Here is a 13,800-nt window from a genome sequence, read left to right as displayed (position 1 = left end):
ACTTTTTAAAACATTATATAAGTGGCCATTATTCTTCTTACAATTGTAGAGCCTTGATCCAAAGGCAAAAACTTCAAATATACTCTTGCCCAGAACTGAACAGACCAGAACTGTACTTTTCCTGATCTGGACAGCAATCTTCTCCTAAGGCAGTGATGGCAAACCTTTTAGAGACCGAGTGCCCAAACTGCAACCCAAAACCCACTTATGCATCGTCGGGTGCCGGGTGGGTGTGGCCCATTGGGTGGGTGTGGCCCATTGGGTGGGCGTGGCTGCTATGGTAACGGCAGACTGGGTGGGACTAAAAAGTTCAATCAATTAATTCCAACTTTGTGAGATCTTTTTTTTTCCCATGAGAAGTTGAAATTGGTTGATTGATTGAACTTTTTTTTTTTGCACATGGCAGCAGAGGCCTAAAGCAAAAAGGTTTTATAAAACCCAGCTGAAGGCCTAGGACTGGGGCGACGGTGTGCGTGCCCACAGAGAGGGCTCTGAGTGCCGCCTCTGGCACCCGTGCCATAGGTTTGCCACCACTGTCCTAAGGCAACCTATTTATGTTAATGCTGAAGCAACCACGTTACTGTCTCTTATTCAGCATATTATCCAATAGATGCCTAGAACCTTTTTCCATGTATACAATGAACCGCTCTTCCCAAATCTACACGTGATTTTGATTTTAGTGTTTCAATGCATAGACTCAAGCATGTTCCTTTCTGAATTTAATCACACCACTCTCAGCCTTGTATCATCAGTAAATTAGATCAGCATTGATTTATATGAAGGCAGGACAAGAAGTAATGAATAGAAACTAAACAAGTAGAGACTCAACCTTAAACTAAGGAGGAATTCCCTGACAGAACAATTACTCAGTGGAACGACTTGCCTCCAGAAGTTGTGGGTGTTCGAACATTGGAGGTTTTTAAGAAGAGACTGGACAGCCATTTGCCTAACATGGTATAAGGCAGTGGTTCTCAACCTTTTTAATGCCGCGACCCCCCAACTGGTCGTAAGTCGAGGACTACCCAACCGGTCGTAAGTCGAGGACTTTCCCTGCCCGGGAGCGCCGCGCATGCGTGGTTCCGCCCCCTGCGCCGGCCGAGGCGTAGCTGGCAAGCGGCAGAGACGGAGCAGGCCGACCACCACCTGGCCCAGCCCAAGGGAGGTAAGGCACCCGCCGGAAAAGGGGAAAAAAATGGCGGACAGCCTTGCTTGGCGACCCCAGTGAAATGGTCGATCAACCCCAAATGGGGTCGCGACCCATAGGTTGAGAACCGCTGGTATAAGGTCTCCCGACTGAGCAGGGGGGTGGACTAGAAGACCTCCAATATCCCTTCCCACTCTGTTATTCTGTTATCTAAAACATTTGTAAATTTTTAAGAACTGGGAAAGCCTTGGAGGCCATAGATTCTAATCCAAATTAAAGCAGCAATAGCACTTAAGACTTACATACCGCTTCATAGAGCTTTACAGGCCTCTCTTTAGCGGTTTTACAGAGTCAGCGTTTTGCCCCCAACAATCTGAGTCCTCATGTTATCAACCTCAGAAGGATGGAAGGCCGAGTCAACTTTGAGCTGGTCAGAATCGAACTCCCAGAGGTCAGCAATGAATTAGCCTACAGTACTGCCCGCTAACCACTGCGCTAACATGGCTCATCTAAATAGTCTGGCATCCAATGAAGAGAGAGCCTAACACAGGGGTGTCAAATTCAAATTTCACTGAGGGACGCATCAGCATTGTGGTTGCCCTGGGGGGGTGGGGTGGCCAGGGGGGGTGCGGCCTACTGGGTGGGTATGGATGGAGTGGGTGTGGCCTACTGGGTGGGCATGGCCAGCTCTACATCGCGTCAAGGGTGCCTGTGGGGACCTGGGCAGGAGTGGGACAGATCTGAGGGTCTCTGGCAGAAGTGGGGGGGACCGGGGCAAGCGCCAAGGCATGGTCCATTTCTTCATTCCTCACAAAGGGTGACACCTCTCCAGCATGCACCCAGGGGCAGGGCCAACACAGCAGGGGCTGGTTCCTCGCTGGTTCCTGACGGCCTTGTGGAGCTAAGACTGAATGCGTTTCAGCATAGATGGCCACCACAAAATTGTACATTGGCTCCCAGCCGGCTGGCCTGGGCCAGGGCCAAGGCAGCGGGGGCCATTCCCTCACTGTTTCCAGGATGGCTTCGTGGACCACATGAAACCACTTGTGTTTGACATGTCTGGCCTAACATCTTCCTAGCACGGCGCCTAGCAGCGTGCCTGCAAACATCTCCTTACATGTTGAGGCACGACACCCAGTTAATATCCTTGGCACGCTGCCTGAAACGGGAGCAGAGAGGGAGAAAGAGAATGACCCACTCACAGAGGTGAACCGTCTGGAAGCTATACAGGGCGACAGGTCTGCCATCCAAAAGCAGTCACGGAACCGAGAAACAAATAACAGGTAGTCCTCGGTGTACAACAGTTCACTCAGCGACCATTCAAAGTTCCAACGGCAATGGAAAAAGTGACTTATGACTGTTTTTCACACAACCCTTGCGGCACACCCCCCATGGTCCCATGATCAAAATTCAAACGCTTGGCAACTGACTGGTATTTAGGACGTTTGCAGCGTCCCTGGGTCACGTGATCCCCTTTTGCAACCTTCTGACAAGCAAAGTCAATGGGGAAGCCAGATTCACTTAACCACCATGTAACTAACTTAACACTGTAGTGCATCGCTTAACGATTTAACTCAGGGGTGTCCAACTCGCCGCCTCACGTGACGTGTCGCAACTTTTCTCCCCGTTGCTGGAGCGGGCACAGCTTCTGTGTGACGCATCCGGCCCGCGGGCTTGGCAGTTTGACACCCGATTTAACTGTCCACTTAACCACAGTTGGCAAGAAAGATTGTAAAATGAGGCAAAACTCGATTTTAACAACAAATGTCTCACTTAATAACAGACGTTTCGGCTCCGTTATGGTTATAAGTCGAGTACTATGGTTATAAGTCGAGGACTAGTGGTACTTTCTTGCAAGCTATGGCATACCACATAAAAAGCAAGGGCAGTTTGGGGCTAAAAGACCTGCTTACCTAGCAGGAGGAGGATCTAAAGTGTGTGGCGTGCTAATAAACACAACATTTAGAGGCTCAGTTTACATAGAAAATGTCCTTTGTTGCTGAGGAAAACAGTAGGTAAACTGAGCCTCTGAATGTTATGCTTATCATCTTTCAGAAGCAACTGGCTAGGCGAGAAAATAAGCTAAAAATCTTCCTAAGAAGAGGGGGGTGGGATATTGAGCAGGGGAAAATAACAGCAATTTTGTCTTCTGCTGGCAGGAAAAACAATGTTGTCTTCTGAAAAGAAAGGGAAAAAAAATCCTCTTCAGCAAGGCTTGAGCATGTCTGAACTAGAGTATGTTTTTGTATTCGACATTAATAGGTCCCAACAACTGTTGGGAAGTGGGAAGGGAGCTTTTTCTTGAAGGGGGGGGGAAACCATGAATTTCTTCTTTCTTTCCATTTTTTTTTTAAAATACGTCAAACGTGGCAGGCCAGATGATCTGAAAACCCCTGTGAGCCACTTGTTCTGGTGGACTTATTTGCCGAACTGTAAAATAGCCAGGCGAGGAATTAATCTGGGTTCTGGTGGCGATGAGGTTTTAGCAATTTGGTTTCAGACAAAGTCCACCATTCTTAAGCGTGTCTCAGTGAAGCAAGGCCTTTAAAAATAAAGCTGTGTGTGTGTTTTTCTCTACGTTTCCAGGAAAGATGTAAATCAAGTAGAACGTTGCACTGTTCTTTGAATTTACCCTCTTGTTCTCCAGATCAAGACAGGGCAAGAATAACATCTCCGTTTAGATAAGAGTTCTACATGATAAAATCTGCTTTCTGTGTCTGCTTGTCAGCCCGATCAGGTCGATCAGATCAGAAATCTACTCCATAGGAAGGTTGAAAACTACTTCCCTCTCCAATATTTAATTAACTGCTTGCACCTTTTTTTCACTCACCGTTTTCTATTCCTACAATACCAGAAATCTCTTAACAGGAGAAAAAAAAAAGTCGCAATACACATGATGTTTACACAGGGAACCAGCTGGGCTCTGTTTGCAAACCCCAAAAGTTCTAGAAGAACCGCGCCCGCGATTTTCAGTGGGACGGAGAACGGAGGAGCCAACCTGGGAAGTCGCCAACTTACCAAGGACCTGGCCGGCTATCATCCTGCCATCCTCTCCCGCTACTGCAGAGCGGGCGTTGCGCTCATTCACATACTGCACAAAGGCAAAGCCCTTGTGCACGGAGCAACCCACAATCTTGCCGTACTTGGAGAAGATGGCTTCCACATCGGATTTCTTGACCACGAGGGTATTGAGGTTTCCGATGAAGACGCGGGAATTTAGGGAACGGGGATCTGTCTTGTTGGTGACGTTGCTGGCCATAGCTCACCCCACGCAGCAGAAACGCTAACCTTGCTGCCCCGGCCAGGGAAAGGGAGAAAAAAATGGTCAGCAAAAAGGAAAACAAGTCAAGATTTCACAGCTTTTACATGTATAACCAACTGCAAAGAAACAGTACAAATGCACACATCTTTTGGGCATCATCTGCCCAAGTACCACTTTCTCAGAAGGAAAAGCTACCAGCGTGGGGCATACTGGGAAACCTCAAGATTCATCCTCCTAGGGATAAGATATTTCGGCAACAAATAAAACATGTTAACAACGCTTGAAAAAAAAAAAAACTTTCCTGAAAAGCAAAAATTAAGAGAATCAAGGAAAAGGAAGATATTTTTTTACCATTAGCCTACCATAGCCCACTATCTCCGAAAACAGGTGTATTGAGAATTGGGATATATGAAAATAATTTTTGTCTTTTAAAAGATGCAATGGCCTTCAGCACAAGTCAGCTCAAACTGCTTTCATTTCCATTTTTTTTTCCAGCATCCAGCATCTTTTAAACAGTGCCAACTTTAGTCCTACCTTAGTTCTGTTCCCAGCAGCATTCTCAGGAAAGCACAATCTGCCATTTTGATGTATGCTTTTGTCAACGCAAGCAGTGGCACAGGTAAGAGAAATGCAAGAAGCCCAGCAGACTTCAGTTCAGAAGCAATTAATAAAAGTACTCTTTATTATCAAGGGTCCAATCCTCCCTGATTTCTTCTTAAATTGAGATGGGTCTATAAATAAACTGTGCCTAACATCTTCAGGGCGGCACGCTCTAGCCTCCATCTACAATGTAAGGACATTCTGCCAAGAATTCTAAAAGTTAAAAGAGCGCAATCCAAATCCAAATTAGGGAAGATTTACACGAAGGAGCTAATTTTCACAAGTTTCTGTCCACAGATCTGGGCTCTGTGTTAGAAGGGTGCTGCCCTTGTATCTGGTGCTTTGTACACGGTGCTTCCTAGTAGCACTTCGAAAGCTTTGGCTTCTGGTTACGCGCGGGAGCTGTGAAGATCAGAAAAGGGGGAGCGGCCTCTTTAAGGTGCCGCTGACAAGACTGTGCGGATCCAAAGACAAGCACCTTCTTGTTTTGGATTCAAATAGCTGTACATCCCTTTTAGGCATGAATGGGAAAGAATGTATTTTTATATGATTTTGGGAAGCCACCCAAGCAAATGAACAGCTTATCCCTGCTGGAACTTCACTCTTATGCAATCTCAGGGGAGGCATATCTGGTTACAGTCTAATTTTGGCAAGGGCCTAGAGAAGCACTTTCTTTTATCCATATATTGTATTCGCTTTCCCCTCCAGCTGCTTATAAGCAGTGGTCCCCAACCCCCGGTCTGTGGACCAGTACAGGGCCGCGGCATGCCAACAACTGGTCCGCACCAACAAGAAAAGCCTCATCCGCGGGATGCAGGCAGCACACAAAACCACACCCCCTCCGGTCCACGGAAAAACCTCTCTCCACGGAACCGGTCCCTGGTGCCCAAAAGGTTGGGGGACCTCTGGCTTATAGGGCAGAATTGACAATAAAATGCAAAGACAGCATCGGTTTGCCAAAACTCTAAACCAGGGGTGTCAAACTCAATTTCATTGAGGGCCGCATCAGCATTGTGGTTGCCCTCGGGGCCTATTGGGTGGGTGTGGACAGAATGTGTATGGCCTATTGGGTGGGCATGGCCAGCTCTACATGGTTCGCGTCAAGGGTGCCTGTAGGGGCCTGGGCAGGAGTGAGGCAGATCTGAGGGTCTCTGGCAGAAGGGGGTGGGACCGGGGCAAGTGCCAAGGCATGATCCACTGCCTGCTGAAACCCCTCCGCCAGAGCCCATCAAGCCAGATATGTGAAATAGGCGAGGGCCATTTGCTGGCCACTTCCAGGCGATGGTGCATTTCTTCATTCCTCACAAAGGGTGACACCTCCCCAGCATGCACCCAGGGGCTGGTTCCTCGCTGTTTCCAGACGGCCTTGTGGAGCTAAGACTGAATGCGTTTCAGCATAGATGGCCACCACAAAATTGTACATTGGCTCCCGGCCGGCTAGGGCCGGGGCCAAGGCAGCGGGGGCCGTTCCCTCATTGTTTCCAGGATCGCTTCGCGGGCCACATGAAACCACTTCGCGGACCGCATCCGGGCCCCGGGCCTTGTGTTTGACATGTCTGCTCTAAACTTTAAGGGCAGGACAAAGTGGAGGATGGAAGGTTTGGCTTTGGTTGTGGAGGCCTCCAACCTTTTTCTGCGACCAAGTGCCCAGAGGACTGCATATTCTCTGCCAGTCCCAACTCTCCGTCCCAGCTAATGAGCACACAGCTATCTATCCAGATGGAGTGGACAGAGGCACATTTAATGCACATGTGCACCACGTGAACTAAGATCAAGAGCCCCAAGAAGGACAAGTGAAACAAGATTAAAAGTAGGAAGAACTTTCGTTGCCTGTATTCATTTGAACCCTGTGGCCGGTCCATTTGACAAAGGTTCTTTTCTCTTTGCTGCCTCACACTGACTTATCCCTAAACACTGAACCACCGCTTTGATTTTACCTATATGTAGACAGGATTAAACATATCCACTTAAGGCCTCTCTCCTCCACTGCGTATCTTGTGCTTCAAAGAAACCACATTCTCATCCCTCCAATGAAAAGCATACTACTACTCCCTTCTTCTGTAAACCCTCCCACCACCTTATTTCTTTTTAGTTTCTGCAGAGGCACAGGTGGAATGTTATTTTCATTTCTGCCAGAATTCTAACAGACCTTCCTTCAAAGCAGGCCTCACGGCAAGTTTAGCTAAGCCTTGGGGTCAGCCTGGCAAAAATCTGTAAGTTGAATTAAAATCCTAGGCAATCTCAAGTGGTGAGAACTGTTACTTTATTGGAAAGTCTTTTCACATTATTTATTTGTGGGGTCTACCTCTTGCCTTTTTCTCTAGGACTTCAAGGAGACCTACGTGGTAGTTCCATCTCCAGGTTTTGCTGAAAATTGCAGAGTAGATCAGACTTAGGGAGAGTGACTACTTCACAGATGTCCAGTGGCTGATGTAGACTCTCTATACACAAGAGACAAGAGATTCTGCTCAAGGAGCCAAACATTTTGAATGGGGAACAAATAACAGGTAATTTCTGTCCCCATACATGACAATGCTGAACATGCCTATCTGTTAATATGTTCAGTCAGAATCTGCCTTTCTATAGTTTAAACCCTCTAACTTAAATACTACATTCTGGGATGATATAGACCTTCTGTTTAACTTCCCAAAGAAGTTTAACTTCTCAAAACTAAACAACCCCGTTTTCCGCAGCCTCTCTTCACAAGATACAGAGCAAATGAGTTTGGCCATTAAGCAAAACTTTTAAGTAGCTGGTCACTATCATTCCATTTGTCCAAGAAAGTAGTAATCCCCCAACTGAATCCATGAAAACAGTATTAGAAGCTAAATGTTTTGCAGGTTTATTACAGAATTTGCTAACTAATAATAATAATAATAATAATAATAATAATAATAATAATAATAATAATAATAATAATAATTTGTTAGCAAATTCTGTAATAAAGTACCCCTTATGCTAAAAAGCCTCTATCACTGGGTCAATGAAGATGATGGAAAAGATGTAGGCCCATTTAGAAATAATCTACCTGTTCTTCCCATAATGTTCTATTGTTAGATTATAACATTTTAAGGTGTCTTTCCCCAAGAAAGGACAAGCATAACTGATTCACTTTTTGTGACCAGTCAGAGCCTCCACGGAGTTCCTACAAAATTTTGTTTTCTACATCAGGGGTTTCCAAAATTGGCAACGTTAAGACTTGTGGACTTCAACTCCCAGAATTCACTAGCCAACATGGCTGGCTGAGGAATTCTGGGAGTTGAATTCCACAAGTTTTAACGCTGCCAAGTTTGGATTCCTTGTACATTACAGACTTCCTGCATTCTGAAACTTCCAGAGTAGCAAGTCTATCACATTTCCCACAGTATATCGGTTAACGTTACATTTACTGTTTATTACACAACTTCCCAAATTGAGAGCTTTAATTGCCTCTATAGTTCCTTCTTTATTTAGCTTTATGTATATTACAGCAGACAATTAATGCTTTTTGTAATATTTGCAAAGTATTTAAAAAACCTCGGGGACTGTAATTGCATTATTTTATAGCTATGTGCTATGAAATTCCAATACATTTGTATTACATGTGCCCTATACAACTCTGAACTAGGAAGATTTTTTTAAAAAAAAAAACCTGGGAGACCATTTAACCCATTACTAGAGTCCACTGATCTTCAATATATTTTGTCTTTTCCCAAGACCAATCATCTCTGTTAGCAGCTGGATCTGCACATTACTGGTAGTCCTTGACTTACGATCACAATGGAGCCCCAAATTTTTGTCGCTGAGCGAGGCAGTTGTTGAGTTCTGCCTCACTTTATGACCTTTTTGCCACAGTTGTTAAGTGAACCACTGCAGTTAAGTGAATCATGCAATCATTAAGTGAACTTGGTATCCCCCGTTGACTTTGCTTGCCAAAAGCTGGCTGGGGAGGTTACAAAAGGTGATCACCTGACCCCGGGACAAGGCAACTATCATAAATACATGCCAGTTGCCAAGAAGCCTGAATTTTGATCATGTGACCACGGGGATGCTGCGATGGTCGCAAGCGTGAAAAACGGCCATAAGCCGCTTTTTTTCAGTGTGGTTGTAACTTTGAACACCCACTAAACAGAGAGTTTTAAGAGTTGTAAGTCAAAGTCTACCAGCCTGCTGTTCCATAATGCTCCCGAAAGGACATTTTACATATTTTCAATGTCAGGGTTTGAATAACGCTCTCAGATATGCTATACAGGTGCATACACTTCAAGTTAAGACCTTTAAGAGGGGATGGCCTGGAATGAAGCCAATGCAGGCCCTTACCATCAGCCAAGATGGGTATGCCCCCTGCTCCATGCAAGGCTCCGCTGGTAGCTGCCTCTGTTACTCCAGACTGGGCATCCGTGACGGCGCTTGTAAGGGGTGGGGGATGGTGTAGAGGGAAAGACCAGGATGGGAACTGAGAGGGCATGAAGGGCCAAGTTGGGCATCTGACCAGGGAGAGGCCGTCACCAGTAGAGAGTGATCAGCACCACAGACATAGTGCAGCAACAATTGAAAAATCGAATAGAAATAAAATATTAAAAATAAAAAATTAAAAAAAAAATTTAAAAAAAAAAACAAAAAACAGCGTAGGAACTTCCAGAGTTGTTTCAAGTAAATTCTGGAGAGGTATCAGGGTCTGTTCTTGGCAGCCAGGCGATCAGTGAGGGAGGGAAAAAAAGAGTTAACGTGATCAATCCACTTTTTTATTTTTTTAAAAAAAAGTTTTAAAAACCTTGTGTGTGTTTTTCCCCCCCACAAGGGGTTAAAAGCCCAGAGTCAGTTAGGATCATTCAGAAAAACTCCATTTTCATCTGGTTAAAAATCAGCAGTCATTTTTTTTTAAATCAAAACCATCAGCAACACATCATCATAGTCACAGTCACCACCATTATTGCAGCAATAATATCAATACGTTAACTAGTAACAACGATAAAAAGGAAATCAGTGGAAAGGCAGGAAAAAAATGGAAAAAAATTGGAATAACTTACTGTAGCTGAAGATCAAAAAAATCTCACTGTAAAAAAACAAAAATAAAAATAGCCCAGATTAGAAAAACGGGAGGTGTAAAAAGGTCAAAGTCAATAACGATTTTTTTTTCTTTTTGTCCATTTTTCCCCCCCTTTCAAGCTCTCATTCCAGCCACGGTTACGGCAAAACCTGGCAGAGGAGAGAGTTCCTGGCAGAAAATAATCCAAGCCCTTTTGAACACCATTTCATTCTAAAAATGCCTAAGAAAGGCCAGCTCTTACGAGGCTAAAAGATTCTTCCTCTAACCCAGCTGCTGCAGGGGGGGGAAAAGATTTCTTCCCCCCCCCAAAATTACATTTTTCAATCCAGTTTTTTTTGCTTGAGAGCAAAGCAACACTGGGCCACACAGGCACCATTTTATTAAAATAGCTTGTACTGAGACAGTGGGAGAGGGTGTGCGTGTAGTGGGTTGGGTAGGGGTTTTAAAAAAATAAAAATAAAACAAAAACAAGCTGAGCGCCAGTGAAGGAAGGGTTGGGGGTTTTCTCCTTGCTGCCCTGTGAAAGGAGAAGGGACAGGATGAGTCAGGATACCCCAGAAACCTTGCCCACATCTCCCAGTTTCCCCCACCCCAGAGAGAACACCAGCTTCCAGTCCCATGTGGCTACTCCAAGCTCACAGCAGCCACTCAGGTGTGATTAAGGTGCCACCTTGATCTTGCCATTTCTGTTTGTTGACAACGAGTCGTGCTGGACGACTTCAAAGTTACCTGTAAGCTTGTGATAGGTAGCTCATACAGATCTCTAAAGCAAAGTTGAGGAAAACTGAGCATATGCACACATTACACACACACACACACATACTGAATAGGATCAAGGGAACAGAAACGAGGTCTATACGAAAAGTGCATGCACTGGTCTGCTAGGTTCTCAGTACAGTGGTAAAAGTCCCAAGCAATAGAAATTTCTAGAATTCAGATATCAGCACACCCCCCACCACCACCACCTTTTATCTACCTTCCCACTCACCAACCACTCAAATGCCAGGTAATTGGGGTAGAGAAGTTACCCATCTATGTTTTCATCCTTACCTACTTAAATTAATTTCACTTTTCCTCGACATCTCCTCAGTGTTGTTTTCTCTGGGGGAGAAACAGCCTATCTTGCAAATGATCAATGTGATTCCAAATGCAGCAAGGTGCAAGGTTGTCAAGTTAGCCTCCCAGTTGAAGTGAATCTGGCTTCCCCATTGACTTTGCTTGTAAGAAGGTTGCAAAAGGGGATCACACGACCCTGGGACACCGTCATAAATACATGCCAGTTGCCAAGTGTACAAATTTTGGCCATGTGACCATGGAAATGCTACAATGATCGTACCATAAGACATTTTCAGTGCTGGAAAAAAAAAAAGCTTTAAATGGCCACTAAACGCATGGCTGTAAGCCGAGGACTACCCAGAGTGTTCTTAGGCTATTGCATTACAGTTCCACCTCCTATGTTCCAACTTCAATAACCGGATTGGTAGCATGGTAACCTAGAGCTGTGTTAACACATGCAGAATTCTTGTATCTGGGCCATCTGCAACCATAGTTTGAAAAGTATTAAGACTGACATGGTTTTCTTGCCAAGACACTGTCTTATTATGAAACAAGAACACAAAGGCCTTATGGCTTTCAACATGAGACTAATCAATAAGCCTGCAATACAAACTGCTTCCCAAACTTTGACTGCAAGCAAAGTGGCAGAATAGCAGGGTCCAAAATATTCCACCCTGTCCCGACTGGTTTTCAAAAAATTACACACCTCCTCCTAAATCTGACACTGGTGTGAACTGGATCAGGTAAGTTTAAAACATTAAGCACAAGTTCAACAAAGAAATGCATTAATAGTTGCATCATTTTAGCTGGCAAATACAGCACAATCCCTTTCTATCAAATAAATAGCTGAGTAATTCAGAAACTTGCCTTTGCTAAAAAAATACAAAGCAGGCCTTTCAGAAGTTTGTGTCACTTACAGAAATCAGCATGAAAAACTATCTTAAAAAAAAAAAAAGCATTTGTTGTTTTAGTCTTTCTGAACCTGCATTACCAAAGTGCCAAATCCTTAAAATGTCTAGGATAGTAATACATGAACTAGTACCTATTTTTATTGCTCCAACCAAGGCAAATGTACATTAGATAGCTCCATAGTGTACAAATTCTGATTGCTTTTAGGCATTTTACCATCCACAAGTCAGCCTACTGCAGCCTATTTAGAGCAGTGTTTCTCAACCTTGACAATTTTAAGGCATGTGGACTTCAACTCCCAGAATTCCACAGCCAGCAATGCTGGCTGTGGAATTCTGGGAGTTGAAGTCCACATGCCTTAAAATTGTCAAGGGTGAGAAACACTGATTTAGAGTGTGTGTGTTTTAAAAAAAAATCTACCAAAGTCACAATTTGATAATGGTAAAAAAAATCACATTGCCTTACCAAGAAATATCTAGGTATTTTTTTTTTTACCAACACGAGGACTGTCTGCCACTACCTTCTTCTAAAGTTTTTTTTTTAAAGTTAGGTTTTTTTTTTACAGCCCTGGGATCTCCTGGTGGTCTCCCATCCAAGCTGGATTTGTCAGTGCTTAAGTTTTCTGAGATTCAGTTTGCTGTTCCCACCTGCTGAGGCATTTGGCATCCTGTCAATCCGGATTAGATGAATAAAATCGGCCCTGAACGCCAATAAAAAGTCAGGCCAGGCACCATCCAGACTGTGTTCCCTGCCTAAATCCAGCAGCCATACCTGCGAATGGGATCTGCGCGCGCACCTTACGCGTTTCCTTCCATTTCGGATAATATAACTTCCGTCCGCGAGTTATTTTTTTTTTTTACAACCCCACAAACGCATAACCGTACACAAACACGCAGACGGACACACGTTTTCCTCTCTTTCGCAGAAGGGGAGAACCATTAAAGCAGTCTTTCTCCTCCTCTCCCCCCCCCGCCCTTTGTGCCCAGCATAATGGTGTCTCCCGAAGTAACCGAAGACCCATCGGCTTGGACGATACCAATACATTGCATAGGGGGTGGAAGGAGGAAGAGGCGCGAGTCCAGAAGACCGGCCAGGGAAAACCACCGCGGAGGCCAAAACTGAGGGGGGGCATGTGGGCAATACCATTATGCGAACTCCCCTCCCCCACAAGCGGGAAAAAAAAAAAGAACCGTCGCCACTCTTCCCTCAGGCGTTTTTCTTCAGGCAACGAACTCACCGGGAGGCCCCAGATCCAGCACACGGCCGCTTTGCTTATCTAAATGTATAATTTTGCAACCGTACGCCGCTTCTCCCTCTTGTTCAGAGCTACGCTCGCCTCATTCGCGCTCCGAACGCCTCACAAAATGGCGCCCCACCTGCCCTCTGCGCCGCGCAGCCGGGTCTGTCCAGAGCTCCGCCCACTCTTTTTCACCACTCCTCCGCTCTCTTGGGGTATGAGTCTTCTACCCCGGGCGCGCTCATTGGCCACCGATCAAGCGCCAAGCCAATCAGCGCACAGCGAAGATGGGCTGGGGGAAGATGAAGTAAGCTGGAGGCGAGGCTCCAAGACAGGATAGGCTATATGGGCTGTCACTCAGCTCGCTGTGAGATTAGACCACGGGACTATCATATTAACTGTTTCCCTCAGCTGCCGTGATTTCCCTGGTCGGCAGTTCATTTTGGTCCCACCCATATTCAATGCTAGCTGTATCTATGGCTAGAATTCCCTTCAATCATTTTAGCTGCATTGTCATAGGCTGCTATCGAACTACCAATAATATCAAAGGGGTCTCATATTAA

The 13,800-nt window shown here is 45.2% G+C and overlaps 1 protein-coding gene across 5 annotated transcripts in view; it reads right to left on the bottom strand.

The window, feature by feature from the left end:
- LOC107287608 (heterogeneous nuclear ribonucleoproteins C1/C2) overlaps positions 1–13,405 on the bottom strand; it is a 64,734-nt gene extending 51,329 nt beyond the window's left edge. For 2 of the 5 annotated variants that reach the window (XM_015816165.1, XM_015816465.1), the window contains exons 1-3: positions 13,238–13,405; positions 10,016–10,041; positions 4,163–4,436 (exon numbers count right to left, since the gene is read on the bottom strand). In XM_015816165.1, coding sequence (XP_015671651.1) covers positions 4,163–4,403 — 241 coding nt within the window. In that variant the 5' untranslated portion in view covers positions 4,404–4,436; positions 10,016–10,041; positions 13,238–13,405. Of the gene's footprint in view, positions 1–4,162; positions 4,437–7,311; positions 7,448–9,305; positions 9,556–10,015; positions 10,042–13,237 lie in introns of those variants that run through there. The other 3 variants (XM_015816313.1, XM_015816390.1, XM_015816238.1) reach the window with 3 other exon arrangements.
- Positions 13,406–13,800: the final 395 nt, after the last annotated feature.

Source organism: Protobothrops mucrosquamatus, unplaced genomic scaffold (genome assembly GCF_001527695.2).
Source record: "Protobothrops mucrosquamatus isolate PMUCROS unplaced genomic scaffold, P.Mucros_1.0 scaffold_7, whole genome shotgun sequence".
Lineage (NCBI taxonomy): Eukaryota > Metazoa > Chordata > Lepidosauria > Squamata > Viperidae > Protobothrops > Protobothrops mucrosquamatus.
Note: the sequence above shows the minus strand (reverse complement) of the source record. Positions and strands in the feature narration are given on the sequence as shown.